The 21,002-nt window shown below is 45.2% G+C and overlaps 1 protein-coding gene across 1 annotated transcript; it reads left to right on the top strand.

Moving 5' to 3' along the window:
- The first annotated feature begins 19,505 nt into the window (after window positions 1-19,505).
- LOC123115392 (uncharacterized) lies at window positions 19,506-19,752 on the top strand. Its single transcript, XM_044536553.1, has 2 exons — window positions 19,506-19,619; window positions 19,714-19,752. Exons 1-2 carry the CDS (start codon window positions 19,506-19,508, stop codon window positions 19,750-19,752), a joined length of 153 nt encoding a protein of 50 aa, XP_044392488.1.
- Window positions 19,753-21,002: the final 1,250 nt, after the last annotated feature.

The following is a 21,002-nucleotide window of genomic DNA, read 5'->3' as shown; positions in this document are numbered from 1 at the left end:
GGTTCGGGAATCATGCAGACATGACCGAGACAACTCTCCGGCCAATAACCAACAGCGGGATCTAGATACCCATGTTGGCTCCCACATGTTCCACGATGATCTCATCGGATGAACCACGATGTCGAGGATTCAAGTAATCCCGTTTACAATTCCCTTTGTTAAACGATACGTTACTAGCACGAAATTCGATCGTCGGTATCCCAATACCTCATTCAATCTCGTTACCGGCAAGTCACTTTACTCGTTATGTAATGCATGATCCCGTGACCAACCTCTTGGTCACACTGAGCTGATTATGATGATGCATTACCAAGTGGGCCCAGAGATACCTCTCCATCATAGGGAGTGACAAATCCCAGTCTCGATTCGTGTCAACCCAACAGACACTTTCGAAGATACCTGTAGTGTACCTTTATAGTCACCCAGTTAGGTTGTGACCTTTGGTATACCCAAAGCACTCCTACGGTATCCAAGAGTTACACAATCTCATGGTCTAAGAAACTGATACTTGACATTAGAAAAGCTTTAGCAAACGAACTACACGATCTTGTGCTATGCTTAGGATTGGGTCTTGTCCATCACATAATTCTCCTAAGGATGTGATCCCATTATCAATGACATCCAATGTCCATAGTCAGGAAACCATGACTATCTGTTGATCAACGAGCTAGTCAACTAGTGGCTCACTAGGGACATGTTGTGGTCTATGTATTCACACATGTATCACTGTTTCCGGTTAATACAATTATAGCATGAACAATAGACAATTATCATGAACAAGGAAATATAATAATAATCATTTTATTATTGCCTCTATGGCATATTTCCAACAGTCTCCCACTTGCACTAGAGTCAATAATCTGGTTACACTGTGATGAATCGAACACCCATAGAGTTCTGGTGTTGATCATGTTTTGCTCGCGGAAGAGGTTTAGTCAACGGATCTGCGACATTCAGATCCGTATGCACTTTGCAAATATTTATGTCTCCATCTTGAACATTTTCACGAATGGAGTTGATGCGACGCTTGATGTGCCTGGTCTTCTTGTGAAACCTGGGCTCCTTGGCAAGGGCAATAGCTCCAGTGTTGTCACAGAAGAGAGTGATCAGCCCCGACGCATTGGGAATAACTCCTAGGTCGGTGATGAACTCCTTCATCCAGCTTCATGCGCTGCCTCCGAGGCTGCCATGTACTCCGCTTCACATGTAGATCCCGCCATGATGCTCTACTTGCTGCTGCACCAGCTTACTGCCCCACCAATCAAAATATACACGTATCCGGTTTGTGACTTAGAGTCATCCAGATCTGTGTCGAAGCTAGCATTGACGTAACCCTTTACGACGAGCTCTTCGTCACCTCCATAAACGAGAAACATATCCTTAGTCCTTTTCAGGTACTCCAGGATATTCTTGACCGATGTCCAGTGTTCCATGCCGGGATTACTTTGGTGTCTTGCAACCAAACTTATGGCAAGGTTTACATCAGGTCCGGTACACAGCATGGCATACATAATAGACCCTATGGCCAAGGCATAGGGGATGGCACTAATCTTTTCTTTATCTTCTGCCGTGGTCGGGGATTGAGCTGAGCTCAATTTCACACCTTGCAACACAGGCAAGAACCCCTTCTTGGACTGGTCCATATTGAACTTCTTCAATATCTTGTCAAGGTATGTGCTTTGTGAAAGACCTATGAGGCGTCTCGATCTATCTCTATAGATCTTGATGCCTAATATATAAGCAGCTTCTCCAAGGTCCTTCATTGGAAAACACTTATTCAAGTAGGCCTTTATGCTGTCCAAAAGTTCTATATCATTTCCCATCAAAAGTATGTCATCCACATATAATATGAGAAATGCTACAGAGCTCTCACTAACTTTCTTGTAAACGCAGGCTTCTCCATAAGTCTGCATAAACCCAAACGCTTTGATCATCTCATCAAAGCGAATGTTCCAACTCCAAGATGCTTGCACCAGCCCACAAATGGATCGCTGGAGCTTGCATACCTTGTTAGCATTCTTAGGATTGACAAAACCTTTCGGCTGCATCATATATAGTTCTTCCTTAAGATAGCCGTTAAGGAATGTTGTTTTGACGTCCATTTGCCATATCTCATAATCATAGTATGCGGCAATTGCTAGCATGATTCAGACGGACTTCAGCTTTGCTACGGGAGAGAAAGTCTCATCGTAGTCAACCCCTTGAACTTGCCGATAACCCTTAGCGACAAGTCGAGCTTTATAGATGGTAACATTACCATCCGCGTCTGTCTTCTTCTTAAAGATCCATTTATTTTCTATCGCTCGCCGGTCATAGGGTAAGTCTATCAAAGTCCATACTTTGTTTTCATACATGGATCCTATCTCGGATTTCATGGCTTCAAGCCATTGGTTGGAATCTGGGCCCGCCATCGGTTCTTCATAGTTCAAAGGTTCACCGTTGTCTAACAACATGATTTCCAGGACAGGGTTGCCATGCCACTCTGGTGTGGAACGTGTCCTTGTGGACCTACAAAGTTCAGTAGTAACTTGATCCGAAGTACCTTGATCATCATCATTAATTTCCTCTCTAGCCGGTGCAGGCACCACAGGAACATCTTCCTGAGCTGCGCTACTTACCGGTTCAAGAGGTAGTACTTCATCAAGTTCCACTTTCCTCCCACTTACTTATTTCGAGAGAAACTCTTTCTCCAGAAAGGACCCGTTCTTGGAAATAAAGATCTTGCCTTCGGATCTCAGGTAGAAGGTATACCCAATGGTTTCCTTACGGTATCCTATGAAGAGACATTTTTCCGACTTGGGTTCGAGCTTTTCAGGTTGAAGTTTCTTGACATAAGCATCGCATCCCCAAACTTTTAGAAACGACAGCTTAGGTTTCTTTCCAAACCATAATTCAAATGGTGTCGTCTCAACGGATTTAGATGGTGCCCTATTTAAAGTGAATGTAGATGTCTCTAAAGCATATCCCCAAAAAGATAGCGGTAAATCGGTAAGAGACATCATAGACCGCACCATATCCAATAGAGTGCGATTATGATGTTCGGACACATCGTTACGCTGAGGTGTTCTAGGCGGCGTGAGTTGTGAAACAATTCCACATTTTCTCAAGTGCGTACCAAACTCGTGACTTAAGTATTCTCCCCCAGGATCTGATCGTAAGAACTTTATTTTTCTGTCACGTTGATTCTCTACCTCATTCTAAAATTCCTTGAACTTTTCAAAGGTCTCAGACTTGTGTTTCATTAAGTAGACATACCCATATCTACTTAAGTCATCAGTGAGGGTTAGAACATAACAATATCCACCGCGAGCCTCAATGCTCATTGGACCACACACATGAGTATGTATAATTTCCAATAAGTTGGTTGCTCGCTCCACTGTTCCGGAGAACAGAGTCTTGGTCATTTTTCCCATGAGGCATGGTTCACACGTGTCAAATGATTCGAAATCAAGAGACTCCAAAAGTCCATCAGTATGGAGCTTCTTCATGCGTTTAACACCAATGTGACCAAGGCGGCAGTGCCACAGATACGTGGGACTATTGTTATCAATCTTACATCTTTTGGTATTCACACAATGAATATGTGTAACATCACGTTTGAGATTCATTAAGAATAAACCATTGACCAGCGGGGCATGACCATAAAACATATCTCTCGTATAAATAGAACAACCATTATTCTCGGATTTAAATGAGTAGCCATATGGCATTAAACGAGATCAGTATACAATGTTCATGCTCAAAGCTGGCACTAAATAACAACTATTGAGGTTTAAAACTAATCCCGTAGGTAAAAGTGGAGGTAGCGTGCCGACGGCGATAACATCAACCTTGGAACCATTCCTGACGCGCATCGTCACCTCGTCCTTAGCCAGTCTCCGCTTATTCCGCAGCTCCTGTTTTGAGTTACAAATATGAGCAACCGCACCGGTATCAAATACCCAGGAGCTACTACGAGTACTGGTAAGGTACACATCAATAACATGTATATCACATATACCTTTGGTGTTGCCGGCCTTCTTATCCGCTAAGTACTTGGGGCAATTCCGCTTCTATTGACCGTTCCCTTTGCAATAAAAGCACTTAGTCTCAGGTTTGGGTCCATGCTTTGGCTTCTTCCAGGAAACTGGTTTACTGGGCGCGGAAACTTCCTTGCCGTCCTTCTTGAAGTTCTTCTTACCCTTGCCTTTCTTGAAACTAGTGGTTTTATTGACCATCAACACTTGATGTTCCTTTTTGATTTCTATCTCTGCTGATTTCAGCATTGAAAATACCTCAAGAATAGTTTTCACCATCCCCTGCATATTGTAGTTCATCACAAAGCTCTTGTAGTTAGATGGGAGCGACTGAAGGATTCTGTCAATGACCGCCTCATCTGGGAGGTTAATGTCTAGCTGGGACAAGCGGTTGTGCAACCCAGACATTTTGAGTATGTGCTCGCTGACAGAACTATTTTCCTCCATCTTACAACTGTAGAACTTGTCGGAGACTTCATATCTCTCGACCCGGGCATGAGCTTGGAAAACCATTTTCAGCTCTTGGAACATCTCATATGCTCCGTGCTGCTCAAAACGCTTTTGGATCCCCGGTTCTATGTTGTAAAGCATGCCGCACTGAACGAGGGAGTAATCATCAACACATGACTGCCAAGCGTCCATAACGTCTTGGTTCGCTGGGACGGGTGCTTCACCTAGCGGTGCTTCTAGGACATATGCTTTCTTGGCAGCTATGAGGATGATCCTCAGGTTCCGGACCCAATCCGTATAGTTGCTGCCATCATCTTTCAGCTTGGTTTTCTCTAGGAATGCGTTGAAGTTGAGGTTGACATGAGCTTGGGCCATTTGATCTACAAGACATTTTGCAAAGGTTTTAGACTAAGTTCATGATAATTAAGTTCATCTAATCAAATTATTTAATGAACTCCCACTCAGATTAGACATCCCTCTAGTCATCTAAGTGATACATGATCCGAGTCAACTAGGCCGTGTCCGATCATCACGTGAGACGGACTAGTCATCATCGGTGAACATCTCTATGTTGATCGTATCTTCTATACGATTCATGTTCGACCTTTCAGTCTCTTGTGTTCCGAGGCCATGTCTGTACATGCTAGGCTCGTCAAGTCAACCTAAGTGTTTTGCATGTGTAAATCTGTCTTACACCCGTTGTATGCGAACATTAGGATCTATCACACCCAATCATCACGTGGTGCTTCGAAACAACGAAATTTCGCGATGGCGCACAGTTAGGGGGAACACTTTCTTGAAATTGTTATGAGGGATCATCTTATTTACTACCGTCGTTCTAAGCAAATAAGATGTAGAAACATGATAAACATCACATGCAATCAAATAGTGACATGATATGGCCAATATCATTTAGCTCCTTTGATCTCCATCTTCGGGGCGCCATGATCATCATCGTCATCGGCATGACACCATGATCTCCATCATCATGATCTCCATCATCATGATCTCCATCATCGTGTCTCCATGAAGTTGTTCGCCAAATATTACTTCTACTACTATGACTAATGGTTTAGCAAAGAAGTAAAGTAATTACATGGCGGTATTTAGTGACACGCGGGTCATACAATAAATAAAGACAACTCCTATGGCTCCTACCGATTGTCATACTCATTGACATGCAAGTCGTGATTCCTATTACAAGAACATGATCAATCTCATACATCACATATATTTCATTCATCACATCCTTTTGGCCATATCACATTACAAGGCATATGCTACAAAAATAAGTTAGACGTCCTCTAATTGTTGTTGCAAGTTTTTACGTGGCTGCTATAGGGTTCTAGCAAGAACGTTTCTTACCTACGCCAAAACCACAACATGATATGCCAATTTATATTTACCCTTCATAAGGACCCTTTTCATCGAATCCGATCCGACTAAGGTGGGAGAGACAGACACCCGCTAGCCACCTTATGCAACTAGTGCATGTCAGTTGGTGGAACCTATCTCACGTAAGAGTATGTGTAAGGTCGGTCCGGGCCGCTTCATCCCACGATACCGCCGAAACAAGATAAGACTAGTAGTGGCAAGCAAATCGACAAAATCTACACCCACAACAAAATTGTGTTCTACTCGTGCATAGAAACTACGCATAGACCTAGCTCTGATACCACTATTGGAGATCGTTGCAGAAAATAAAATTTTTCTGTGCATCACCAACATCAATCTATGGAGTAATCTAGCAACGAGAGAGAGGAGTGCATCTACATAACCTTGTGCATCTACATAACCTTGTAGATCGCGAGCATCCAAATCACTGAAGATCCTGGTGCTGAACGGACGACACCTCCGCGTTCAACACACGTATGGAGGGGAGACGTCTCCCGCGCCTTGATCCAGCAAGGAGGAGGAAGAGGTTGAGGAAGAAAGCTCCAGCAGGAGCACGACGGCGTGGTGGTGATCGAGAGGTAGTACTCCGGTAGGGCTTCGCCAAGCTTCTGCGGAGGAGGAGAGGTGTTGGGGAGGGGAGGGGCTGCGCCTTGGAGGTGTGTCTGCAGCCCTCCCCTCGCCCCTCTATTTATAGGGGGAGGAGGAAGGGACTCGGCCCCCTCTAGATGAGATCTAGAGGGGGGGGGGGGGCTAGGGGGGGGACTTGCCCCCCAAGCAAGGTGGGTGCCCCCCTTAGGGTTTCCCCCCAATCCTAGGTGCATGGGCCCAAGGGGGGATGCGCCCAGCCCTCTAAGGGCTGGTTACATTCCCTCCACGACCCATGAGGCCCTCCGGGAGAGGTGGCCCCTCCCGGTGGACCCCCGGAACCCTTCCGATGGCCCCGGTCAATACCGGTATGCCCCCGAAACTTTCCATATATAAATCTTCACCTCCGGACCATTCCGGAACTCCTCGTGACGTCCGGGATCTCATCCAGGACTCCGAACAACATTCAGTAATTACATACAAGTCTTCCTAATAACCCTAGCATCACCGAACCTTAAGTGTGTAGACCCTACGGGTTCGGGAATCACGCAGACATGACTGAGACAGCTCTCCGGCCAATAACCAACAGCGGGATCTGGATACCCATGTTGGCTCCCACATGTTCCACGATGATCTCATCGGATGAACCACGATGTCGACAATTCAAGTAATCTCCTATACAATTCCCTTTGTCAAACGGTACGTTACTTGCCCGAGATTCGATCGTCGATATCCCAATACCTCGTTCAATCTCGTTACCGGCAAGTCACTTTACTCGTTACGTAATGCATTATGATGCATTACCGAGTGGGCCCAGAGATACCCCTCCGTCATATGGAGTGAAAAATCCCAGTCTCGATTCGTGTCAACCCAACAAACACTTTTGGAGATACCTGTAGTGTACCTTTATAGTCACCCAGTTACGATGTGACGTTTAGTACACCCAAAGCACTCCTACGGTATCCGGGAGTTACACAATCTCGTGGTCTAAGAAACTGATACTTGACATTAGAAAAGCTTTAGCAAACGAACTACACGATCTTGTGCTATGCTTAGGATTGGGTCTTGTCCATCACATAATTCTCCTAATGATGTGATCCCGTTATCAATGACATCCAATGTCCACAGTCAGGAAACCATGACTATCTGTTGATCAACGAGCTAGTCAACTAGTGGCTCACTAGGTACATATTGTGGTCTATGTATTCACACATGTATCACTGTTTCCGGTTAATACAATTATAGCATGAACAATAGACAATATCATGAACAAGGAAATATAATAATAATCATTTTATTATTGCCTCTAGGGCATATTTCCAACAGCTTTTGGACCCCAAAACGGTAAGTAATAATCCACGAAACGGGTCAGAATCGACAAAAAACGCGATTGTTGATGACCGACACGTAAACGCACCCCGGGGTTTGTCAATCGTGGAAATCTCTCTGGGACCCCAAAACAGTGAGTAATAGTAAATGAAACGGGCCAGAATCGGCCAAGACTGCGAGTGTTGATGACAGACAGGTAAGCGCACCTTGGGGTTCAACAACTATGAAAATCGCTCCGGACCCCGAAACAATGAGTAATAGTCCACGAAACGGGTCAGAATTGGCCAAAATTGTGATTGTTGATGACGGACATGTAAACGCACCCCGCGGATAGTCAATCGTGGAAATCGCTCTAGGACCCCAAAACGGTGAGTAATAGTGAACGAAACAGAAAAATAGCGATTGTTGATGACCGACATTTAAGCGCACCTTGGGGTTCAATAACCAATCGCTTTGCTTCCCCAAAACGGTGAGTAATAGTCCAAGTAATGGGCCAGAATCCCAAACTGCGAGTCTTGACGACCAATGCGTAAGCACACATTGGGATTCGACAACCATCAAAATCGCTTTGGGACCCCAAATCGATAAGTAATAGTCCACGAAACGGGTCAAATCGACAAAAAATGCAACTGTTGATGACCGACACGTAAACACACCCTGAGGTTTCTCAATCATGGAAATCACTCCGGGACCCCAAATCAGTGAGTAATAGTACATGAAACGGGCCAGAATCGACCAAGACTGCGAGTTTTCATGACCGACACGTAAGCGCACCATGGGGTTCAACAACTATGAAAATCGCTTCGGACCCCAAAACAGTGAGTAATAGTCCATGAAACGGGTCAGAATTGGCCAAAACTGTGAGTGTTGACAACGTACATGTAAACACACCCCAGGGATCATCAATCGTGGGAATCACTTTTGTACCCCAAAAATGGTGAGTAATTGTGTACGAAACGGACCACAATTAGCCAAAACTGCGATTGTCTATGCCGACAAGTAAGCGCACCTTGGGGTTCAACAACAATGGAAATCCCTTTGGAACCCCAAAATAGTGAGTAATAGTACATGAAACGGTCCACAATCGACAAAAACTATGAGTGTTGATGACCGACACATAAACGCACTCCGGGATTCGTCTTCTTGAAAATTGCTCTAGGACCCCAAAACGATGAGTCCTAGTGCACGAAACGGGCCAGAATCGGCCAAAACTGCGACCGTTGATAACCGACACGTAAGCACACCTTGGGGGTTCAACAACCATGGAATCGATTCGGGACCCCAATACGGTGAGTAATAGTCCACAAAACGGGCCAGAATCGACAAAAACCGCGAGTGTTGATGATCGACACGTAAACGCACCCCGGGGTTTATCAATAGTGGAAATCACTCCGGGACTCAAAAACAGTGAGTAATAGTCCATGAAACGGGCTAGAATCGGCCAAGACTTCCAGTGTTGGTGACAGACATGCAAGCGCACCTTGGTGTTCAACAACTATGGAAATCGCTTCGGACCCCAAAACGATGAGTAAGCACACCTGGGGGTTTGACAAACTACGAGTCCCCAAACTGCGAAACGGGTCAGAATCGGCCCAAACTTCAAGTCTTGTCGACAACGTGTAAGCACACCTGGGGGTTCGAAAACCATGGAAATTGCTTCGAGACCCAAAAACGGTAAGTAATAGTCCATGAAACTGCTCAGAATTGGCCAAAACCGTCTGTGTTGATGACGGACACTTAAGCGCACCCCGGTGATCGCCAATCGTGGAAATCGCTCTGGGACCTAAAACTGGTGGGTAGTAGTCCACGAAACAGACTAGAATTGGCAAAAATTCTGAGTGTTGATGACGGACATGTAAACGCACCCCAGGTTTCGTCAATCATGGAAATCACTTTGGAACCCCAAAACTAAGTAATAGTCCAAGAAACGGGTCAGAATCGGCCCAAACTACGAGTCTTGTCGACAAGACCTAAGCACACCTTGGGATTCGATAGCAATGGAAATCGCTTTTGGACCCCAAAACGGTAAGTAATAGTCCATGAAATAGGTCAGAATCGACAAAAAATGCGATTGTTGATGGCCGACACGTAAATGCACCCCGGGGTTCGTCAATCATGGAAATCACTCCGGGACCCCAAAACAGTGATTAATAGTCAATGAAACGGGCCAGAATCGGCCAAGACTGCGAGTGTTGATTCCCGACACGTAAGCGCACCTTGGGGTTCAACAACTATGGAAATTGCTTCGCACCCTAAAACTGTGAGTAATAGTCCACGAAGCGGGTCAGAATTGGCCAAAACTGTGAGTGTTGATGACGTACATGTAAATTCACCCGGGTATCGTCAATCGTGGAAATCGCTTTTGTACCCCAAAACGGTGAGTAATTGTACATGAAACGGACCAGAGTCGGCCAAAACTGCGAATGTTGATGACCGACACGTAAGCGCACCTTGGGGTTCAACAACCATGGAAATCGCTTTGGGACCCAAAAAACTGTGAGTAATAGTCCATGAAACGGTCCAGAATCAACAAAACAACGAGTGTTGATGACCGACACTTAGACGCACTCCGCGGTTCGTCAATCGTGGAAATCGCTCTCGGACCCCAAAACGACGAGTCATAGTGCACGAAACGGGCTAGAATCGGCCAAAACTGCGAGTGTTGATGACCGACACGTAAGCACACCTTGGGGGTTCAACAAACATGGAATCACTTCGGGACCCCAAAACGGTGAGTTATAGTCCATGAAACGGGTCAGAATCGACAAAAACCGCGAGTGTTGATGACCAACACGTAAACGCACCCCGGTGTTCATCTATAGTGGAAATCACTCTAGGACCTCAAAATCGCTTCGGAACAGGCTAGAATCGGCCAAGACTGCGAGTGTGAGTGACCGACACGTAAGCGCACCTTGGGGTTCAACTACTATGGAAATCGCTTCGGACCCAAAACAGTAAGTAATAGTCCACGAAACGGGTCAGAATTGGGCAAAACTGTGATTGTTGACGACGGACATGTAAATGCACCATGGGAATAGTCAATCATGGAAATCTCTCTAGGACCCCAAGATTGGTGAGTAATAGTGCACAAAACGGACCAAAATTGGCCAAAAACAGCGATGATAACCGACATGTAAGCACACCTTGGGGTTCATCAACCATGGAAATCGCTTTCGGACCCCAAAACGGTGAGTAATAGTCCACGAAACGGGTCAGAATTGAGAAAAATTGCGAGTGTTGATGACTGACACATAAACGCACCCCGGGGTTCGTCAATCATGGAAATCACTCTAGGCCCCCAAAACGACGAGTCATAGTGCACGAAACGGATCAGAATCAGCCAAAAACTATGATTGTTGATGACCGACATGTATGCACTCAGTGGGGTTCAACAACCATGGAAATCGCTTTGGGACCCAGAACCGTGACTAATAGTCCACGAAACGGGTCAGAATCGACAAAAACCGCGAGTGTTGATGACTGACATGTAAACACACCCCGGGTTCATCAATCGTGGAAATCACTCTGGGACCGCAAAACAGTGAGTAATAGTCCATGAAACGGGCCAGAATCGTCCAAAGCAGCGATTGTTGATGACCGACACGTATGCGCACCTTGGGGGTCAAACACTATGGAAATCCCTTTGGGACCCCAAAACAGTGAGTAATAGTCCATGAAACTGGTCAGAATCGACAAAAATGTGATTGAGTAATTGTGCACAAAACGGACTAGAATCAGCTAAAACTGCGATTGTTGATGACCAACACGTAAGCGCACATTGGGGTTCAACAACCATGGAAATCGCTTTGGGACCCCAAAACAGTGGGTAATAGTCCACAAAACAGGCCAGAATCGAAAAAAACGGCGAATGTTGATGACTGACACGTAAACGCACCCCGGGTTCGTCAATCGTGGAAATCACTTCGGGACCCCAAAACAGTGAGTAATGGTCCACGAAACGGGCCAGAATCGTCCAAAACTGCGAGTTTTGATGATCAACACGTAAGCGCACCTTGGGGTTCAAACACTATGGAAATCGCTTCGGTACCCCAGAACGGTGAGTAATAGTCCACTAAACGGCTCAGAATTGCCCAAAACCATCTGTGTTGACAACAGACTCTTAAACGCAAGCCGGGAATCGTAACTCGTGGAAATCGCTCTGGGACCCCAAAACGGTGGGTAGTAACGGACTAGAATTGGCCAAAATTGTGAGTGTTGATGACCGACACCTAAACGCACCCCGGGGTTCGTCAATGGGGGAATTCACTTCGGGACACAAAAACTGAGTAATAGTCCAAGAAACAGGCCAGAATCGGCCCAAACTGCGAGTCCTGACGACCAACGCGTAAGCACACGTTGGGATTCGACAACCATGGAATTTCCTTTGGGACCCCAAAATGGTAATTAAGTAATAGTCCACGAAACGGGTTAGAATCGACAAAAAACGCGACTGTTGATGACCGACACGTAAACGCACCCCGAGGGTTTTCAATCGTGGAAATCACTCCGGGACCCCAAATCAGTGAATAATAGTACATGAAATGGGCCAGAATCGTCCAAGACTGCAAGTGTTCATGACCGACACGTAAGCACACCATGGGGTTCAACAACTATGGAAATCGCTTCGGACCCCAAAATGGTGAGTAATAGTCCACGAAACGGGTCAGAATTGGCCAAAACTGTGAGTGTTGACGACATACATGTAAATGCACCCCGGGGATCGTCAATCGTTGAAATCCCTTTTTTACCCCCAAACGACGAGTAATTGTGCACGAAACGGACCAGAATCGGCCAAAAGTGTGATTGTTGATGACCGACACTTAGACGCACTCTGCGGTTCGTCAATCGTGGAAATCGCTCTCGGACCCCAAAACGATGAGTCATAGTGCACGAAACGGGCTAGAATCGGCCAAAACTGTGAGTGTTGATCACCGACACGTAAGCACACCTTGGGGGTTCAACAAACATGGAATCGCTTCGGGACCCCAAAACGGTGAGTAATAGTCCATGAAACGGGTCAGAATCGACAAATACCGCGAGTGTTGATGACCGACACGTAAACGCACCCTGGTGTTCATCTATAGTGGAAATCACTCTGGAACCTCAAAATCGCTTCGGACGGGCTAGAATCGGCCAAGACTGCCAGTGTGAGTGACCGACACGTAAGCGCACCTTGGGGTTCAACAACTATGGAAATCGCTTCGGACCCAAAACGGTAAGTAATAGTCCACGGAACGTGTCAGAATTGGCCAAAACTGTGATTGTTGACGACGGACATGTAAACGCACCATGGGGATAGTCAATCATGGAAATCTCTCTAGGACCCCAAGATTGGTGAGTAATGCACGAAACGGACCAAAATCGGCCAAAAACAGCGATGATAACCGACATGTAAGCGCACCTTGGGGTTCAACAACCATGGAAATCGCTTTGGGACCCCGAAACTGTGAGTAATAGTCCACGAAACAGGTCAGAATCGAGAAAAATTGCGAGTGTTGATGACTGACACATAAACGCACCCCAGGGTTCGTCAATCGTGGAAATCACTCTAGGCCACCAAAACGATGAGTCATAGTGCACGAAACGGACCAGAATCGGCTAAAAACTATGACTGTTGATGACCTACACGTATGCGCTCAGTGGGGTTCAACAACCATGGAAATCACTTTGGGACCCAGAATGGTGACTAATAGTCCACGAAACGGGTCAGAATCGACAAAAACCGCGAGTGTTGATGACTGACAAGTAAACACACCCCGGGTTCATCACTCGTGGAAATCACTCTGGGACCGCAAAATAGTGAGTAATAGTCCATGAAACGGGCCAGAATCGTCCAAAGCTACGATTGTTGATGACCGACACGTATGCGCACCTTGGGGGTCAAACACTATGGAAATCCCTTTGGGACCCCAAAACAGTGAGTAATAGTCCACGAAACGGGTCAGAATCGACCAAAATTGTGATTGAGTAATTGTGCACGAAACGGACTAGAATCAGCCAAAACTGCGATTGTTGATGACCAACACGTAAGCGCACCTTGGGGTTCAACAACCATGGAAATCGCTTTGGGACCCCAAAACAGTGAGTAATAGTCCACAAAACAGGCCAGAATCGAGAAAAACCGTGAGTGTTGATGACTGGCACGTAAACACACCCCGGGTTCATCAATCGTGGAAATCACTCCGGGACCCCAAAACAGTGAGTAATGGTCCACGAAACGGGCCAAAATCGTCCAAAGCTGCTAGTTTGGATGACCGACACGTAAGCGCACCTTGCGGTTCAAACACTATGGAAATCGCTTTTGGACCACAAACGGTGAGTAATAGTCCACGAAACGGCTCAGAATTGGCAAAAACCATTTGTGTTGACGACAGACACTTAAACGCACCCCAGGGATCGTCAATCATGGAAATCGCTCTGGGACCCCAAAACGGTGGGTAGTAACGGACCAGAATTGGCCAAAATTGTGAGTGTTGATGACCGACACCTAAATACACCCCGAGGTTCGTCAATCGTGGAAATCACTTTGGGACCCCAAAACTGAGTAATAGTCCAAGAAACGGGGCAGAATCGGCCCAAACTACGAGTCTTCTACGACCAACGCGTAAGCACAGATTGGGATTCGACACCCATGGAAATCGCTTTGGGACCCCAAAACGGTAAGTAATAGTACATGAAATGGGCCAGAATAGGCCAAGACTGCGAGTGTTCATGACTGACACGTAAGCGCACCATGGGGTTCAACAACTACGGAAATCGCTTCGGACCCCAAAACGGTGAGTAATAGTCCATGAAACGGGTCAGAATTGGCCAAAACTGTGAGTGTTGACGACGTACATGCAAATGCACCCCGGGGATCGTCAATCGTCGAAATCCCTTTTTTACCCCAAAACGGTGAGTAATTGTGCACGAAATGGACCAGAATCGGCCAAAACTGTGATTGTTGATGACTGACACGTAAGCGCTCCTTGGGGTTCAACAACAATAGAAATCGCTCTGGGACCCCAAAACAGTGATTAATAGTCCATGAAACGGTCCAGAATCGACTAAAATTGTGAGTGTTGATGACCGACACGTAAACGCACTCCGGGATTCGTCAATCGTGGAAATCGCTCTAGGACCCCAAAACGATGAGTCCTAGTGCACGAAACGGGCCAGAATCGGCCAAAACTGTGAGTGTTGTTGACCGATACGTAAGCACACCTTGGGGGTTCAACAATCATGGAATCACTTCGGGACCCCAAAATGGTGAGTGATAGTCCATGAAACGGGTCAGAATCGACAAAAAAGCGCGACTGTTGATGACCGACACGTAAATGCACCCCAGGGGTTCATCAATAATGGAAATAACTCGGGGACCCCACAACAGTGAGTAATAGTCCACGAAACAGGCTAGAATCGGCCAAGACTGCCAGTGTTGGTGACAGATACATAAGCGCACCTTGGGTTTCAACAACTATGGAAGTCGCTTCGAATCCCAAAACGGTGAGTAATAGTCCATGAAACGGGTCAGAATTGGCCAAAACCACTACAAGAAATATGTCAACTAGTGACCTTCTGTCAGTGACCCTGGAAGAATTGGTCATAGATCTGTGACCATTTGAGACCAATTGGTCAAAGCTGTTCGGGGGGCTTCAAACCCTAAACCATTGTGACCATTTTGGTCAGAAAGGTCATAATTTCTTTACACAAAATGGTCATAAAGCAAATAATGCTAATCTGCTGCCTTATTTCTAGTTGTTAATGACCAATATAGATGGTCATAGCCTTGTAAATTGTGGTTGGTTGTGATGACTAGGCGCCATCTCATCAGTTTTGCCTACGTGTCATGTCCATGTTTCAATTTTTGCCCTAGGTTATGAAGCAACCTATATTTCTGTTGTTCCAAAAATTCCCAAAAAATTCTCATATATTGTTTCGATCATATCTTCATCAAATATGTCAAAAACCTTCCTTGCCTAGTTGAAAAATAACTCAACAATATTCATTTTCATATTCTGTTCAGAGCAGCACTTTGTGAAAGAAGTGTTATTTATATATTCTTGATTTCCCTAAAAATTTGTGAAGTCATTCTTCTTAGTATATGATCATCCTCAGCCAAAACTCATGCCGATTGGCCATGTGCATTTCCTGTACCGCTAATCAAACACTTGGCTACCAATTCATCTTTGAGCATAGTTCGGTATCCTCATGAGAATCTCATGTTGTAATATTCTTCCTAGCACCTACCTGGGGAGCGCCCAACCCACTAGACATGCCTAGGCCGCCCAGAACACATGGCAACGCCACAGTCATGCGGTGACCACACGGCGGGCATGCGAGCTTACGCGCTCTAGAGTTGGGGCCCTCGACCATCGTTTAAACCTCGATGTCTCGCCACCAAACCATGTATTTCTGATTAAATTAGATACTTATGTACCTAGAAATGATTTTTGGAAAAAATAAAGAGCAAACTATGAGGTAGCTGCAGTTCAAATTTGACCAGCTTCCTTCTAAATCGGCGAGAATTTGTCTTTTTCACCAGAGGTGGATTAAAACTTTTGACACCCAACCATTTTGTCAATTGTGCATTAAATATGGCCTAGTATTTCATAAAATTGATTAGGTCCAATTTTGCAACAAATATATGGTAGGTCCTTCACAAAAAAACTCATTTCGAGCACTTGGAAAATGGAAAATGTATTTTCCGTGAAAAGAAAATGAAAACTCCATTAGGAAACATTGTTTGGAATTCCAATATGCACCCTTGTGCACCATATGAGATCATTTGAACAAACTATGCCATGAATGTGGCCATAAGATTGATCATTTGGCTTGAAAGCCGTGAATCTTCATGCATGATAGCTCGTTTCTGAGAACACTTTTTAAAAAGAATTGTCGTATTACAAGTTTATTATTTTTCCTGGAAACTTGGTCACATATAATGACACAATGCGAAGGTTTTCCAATTTTTTGATATTTTTGAATTTTTTATGCCCGTTTCAAAATGCGGTCAAAACGCCAGGAATGACCGTTCCAAGCTAGTGGTTGAATCTTGGAATTTTTTTGGTGTTTCTCTGATTAAATAGATACTTATTTAGCTAGAAATGATTTTTGGAAAAAATAAAGAGCAAACTACGAGGCAGCTACAGTTCAAATTTGATCCGCTTCTAGCTGAATCGGTGGAAATTTGTCTTTTTCACGAGAGGTGGATCAAAACTTTTTACACCCAAACATTTGGTCAATTGTGCATTAAATATGTCCTAGTATTTTAGAAAATTTATTAGGTACAATTTTGCAACAAATATATGGTAGGTCCTTGACAAAAAAACTCATTTTGGGCACTCGAAAGAATGGAAAATGAATTTTTCGTCCAAAGAAAATGAAAACTTCCTTAGGCAACATTGTTTGCCATTCCAATATGCACCCTTGTGCACAATATGAGATGATTTGAATAAACTATGCCATGGATGTGGCCATAAGATTGATCATTTGGCTTGAAAGCCATTGATCTCCACATGTGATAGCTCGTTTCCGAGAACACTTCTTTAAAATAATTGCCCTATTATAAGTTTATTATTTTTTTTGGTAACTTGGTCACATATAATGATGCAATGCGAAGGTTTCCCAATTTTTTGATTGTTTTATGCTCGTTTCAAAATGCGGTCAAAACGGCGGGAATGACCGTTCCTAGCTAGTTGTTGAATCTTGGATTTTTTGGCGTTTCTCTGATTAAATAGATACTTATATACCTAGAAACGATTTTTGGAAAAAAATAAAGAGCAAACTACAAGGCAGCTACAGTTCAAATTTGACCTGCTTCCAACCGAATCGGCAGAAATTTTTCTTTTTCATGAGAGGTGGATCAAAACTTTTTACACCCAACCATTTGGTCAATTGTGCATTAAATATGGCCTAGTATTTTAGAAAAATGATTTGGTCCAATTTTGCAACAATTATTTGGTAGGCCCATCACAAAAAAACCTCCTTTTGGGTAGTCGAAAAAGGAAAATGGTTTTTTCGTCCAAAGAAAATGAAAACTTCCTTAGACAATATTGTTTGCCATTCCAATATGCACCCTTGTGCACAGTATGAGATCATTTGGACAAACTATGCCATTAATGTGGCCATAAGATTGATCATGTGGCTTGAAAGCCATTGATCTCCACACATGATAGCTCGTTTCTGAGAACAATTTTTTAAAAGAATTGTCGTATTACAAGTTTATTGTTTTTCCTGGTAACTTGGTCACATATAATGACACAATGCGAAGGTTTTCCAATTTTTAGATTTTTTTTGAATTTTTTATGCCCGTTTCAAAATGGGGTCAAAACGGCGGGAATGACCGTTCCTAGCTAGTGCTTGAATCTTGGATTTTTTTGGTGTTTCTCTAATTAAATAGATAATTTTGGACCTAGAAATGATTTTTGGAAAAAATATATAACAAACAATGAGGACGTTGTAGTTCAAATTTGACCCGTTTCCTGCTGAATGAGCGGAGATTTGTCTTTTTCATGAGAGGTGGATCAAAATTTTTAACGCCCAATCATTTGGTCAATTGTGCATTAAATATGTCCTAGTATTTTAGAAAATTGATTTGGTACAATTTTGCAACAAATATATGGTACATCCTTCACAAAAAAAGTCATTTTGGGCACTCGGAAAATGATTAAAAATAGCTAGAAAGATCATAAATGCATAGAAATTTGTCCTTATCCATAAAATGTGGTCTAACTCTAGTGAAAATTTGTGTGGTGCCATTTTGCAAAATATTTTTGATTGCTACTTCACCAAATCCCTCTATTTTTAGTACTAAGACACTTTTTTAAATCCCTGGTTTTTGAACCAATCAGGACTCTTCCCACGGATCGATGACATGGCGCCCATCCATCCACCCATCCATCTCTCCATCCCACATCCATCCATCCATCTATCTATAGAAAGAAAGAAAATAAAATGAAAAAGACATAACCCCCACCCGCAGCCCAAACCCTAGGTCAGATCCCATCGACCCCCCACCCGCACCCCTCCTCTCCTCGCAACCGCCGCCACCTCCTCCCTCGATCCAGTCCTCTCCCTGGCCTCCTTTCCCCAATCCAGTCCTCTCCGCGCCGCTCCCACCCACCGCCGACCTGGCAGCCCTCCTCACTACTCCCGCCGACCTCGTCCCTCCCTCCCCTCACCATCTCTCCCTACCCTATGCCCCAGATGGAGTCGAGCACGTCGGCCGACTACTAGGGTTTCATTTGGTCAGCTCCGCGTCGGCTCTCCGGTTGGCCGCTCGCTCGACGATGGATCTCCCGACGCTCTCCCACCAAGTACCGCCTCCTGGCCGGATCCACTCACCAAGTCCCTCTCTGTCGTTGCCATCTAGATCTAGGCTGGACGATTCCGGCGGCGCACAGCACACTCCTCAACTCCCTCAGGCCTTGCCTCGCCTCGCCGCCCCGCCCACATTGCCGCCGCCGACTTCTCCCTCCCTCATCGGCCTCACCCTTCCTCGGACCACACCGCCGGCCTCCCTTCCCCTCCCCGAACCAGAAAAAGGAGATGGCGCTCCCTCCCAGATCCGCCAGCGTTGTGGTACGCATCCCAGATCCACCAGCTATGGCGACGGCGAAGCTAGAGGCTGTTGGATCCGGGATCAGGTCAGCGCATAGGCCCACCTCCTGTGAGATCCTCTGCATCGAGCAGCTCCTCTGCCCGCTGCATCATCTCCCCATCCGGGATCAGGGCATTGGCGTATGAGCAATGGCGTCGCCCGGGTCGCGGCGGCGGGCGTACGTGCGGATCATGGCCGACACCATCCTCGGCGGCGGCGGCAACGACTTCTACGTCATGCACCGCATCGAGACCTCCTACAAGGTACGGTGACTCCCATCGCACCAACCTGCCGTTATTTGTGGACCATTTTGTCAAAGGCACGGTGCTCACTCCTGCTTTTCTTTGTCGTGTGCAGGCGAGGATGTTGGAGAGGCTGCGTCGATGGCAAGCTTGAGTGCCTCTACCATGGCTGGTAGTTCGACGGCCACAGCAAGTACGTCAAGATCTCACAGGTCCCACCATCCCACACTTCTTTCTAATCAAGTTCTGAAATCGTGCTAGTTGTTTAGCACTAGTAGAAAAAGGGTCAAACGTGAAGCACATTAGTGCCGGCACAAATGTATACATTAGTGCCGGTTCCAACGGCTAGCCGGGCCGCTCTCGTTAGTACCGGTTCGTGGCTAACCTTTAGCACCGGTTCATGCCACAAACCGGTACTAATGAGGGTGGTGGCAGGATGTTGTCAGTCTGGGCCCCCTCCAGCACCTTTAGTACCGGTTCGTGCCACGAACCGGTACTATAGGTCCTCCTGCATATAAACCCTTCATCCAGCTTGCTCTGTTCTCCCCCCTTTCCCCTCCCTTATCTCCTCTCTGTTCTTCCTCTTCCTCTCGAGCTCATCACACATTTTGCCCAAAATTTGTCAAGATTTGAAGGCCCCCATCCATTCAAGTGATCACAAAGGTTAGCAACTTTGTCCTTTCATCTCTCATTGCTAGATTAGCTCTTGCAATGCTTTATATAGTTATTAATTTGTGAGTTTAGTAATTTGGGAGGAAATATATATATGTGCTAGTATTTGATTTATATGCAATTTGAGGTCAAAAATAACACTTAGTTTGCATATGTAGGTGTGGTTTACTTAGTGCCTTCTAAATCTCCGTCGTAACCACCGTCGATCGCCCACACCGTCCCGTCGCCGGCACCACCTTGTGGTGAGCCTCTTGTTCATGAAATTTTATATAAAAATTGATGTTTGTGTGATTTGAATATATAGTTAATCATGTAATAATTATCTTACCCGTACGTTGTTTGTTATACATAGTGCCATGGTTTTGATATCCGTCCCCGTCGGCCCTCGTCCTTGTTATGATTCGGATGTGGTATATTCTCTTTTAAAACTATTTGTTGCATTTCGTGTTTATGAAAAATTATGCCCATCAAGTTGACATAGATATTTTTATCTAGGAGGTATGTGAACCGGAAATTCCAACCGACCCTATTGTCGAGAGGTTAAATTTAGTTGAAAGAGAAAACGAGTACTTGAAAGAAAAATTGAAAAGAATTGAGGGGGAGAAGATGGAATTGGAGTTGCATGTTGCCGATGTCGTCGATGATCACAAGATCAAGATGGAGAAAATGCGCTTGAAGATTAGAAAATTAGAAAATATGCCATCGATAGTGAGGCTTGGTATCATTATGCTG

The sequence above is a fragment of the Triticum aestivum genome, chromosome 5B (genome assembly GCF_018294505.1).
Source record: "Triticum aestivum cultivar Chinese Spring chromosome 5B, IWGSC CS RefSeq v2.1, whole genome shotgun sequence".
NCBI classification, from domain to species: Eukaryota; Viridiplantae; Streptophyta; class Magnoliopsida; order Poales; family Poaceae; genus Triticum; species Triticum aestivum.
This window is presented reverse-complemented; position numbering and strand designations above follow the sequence as displayed.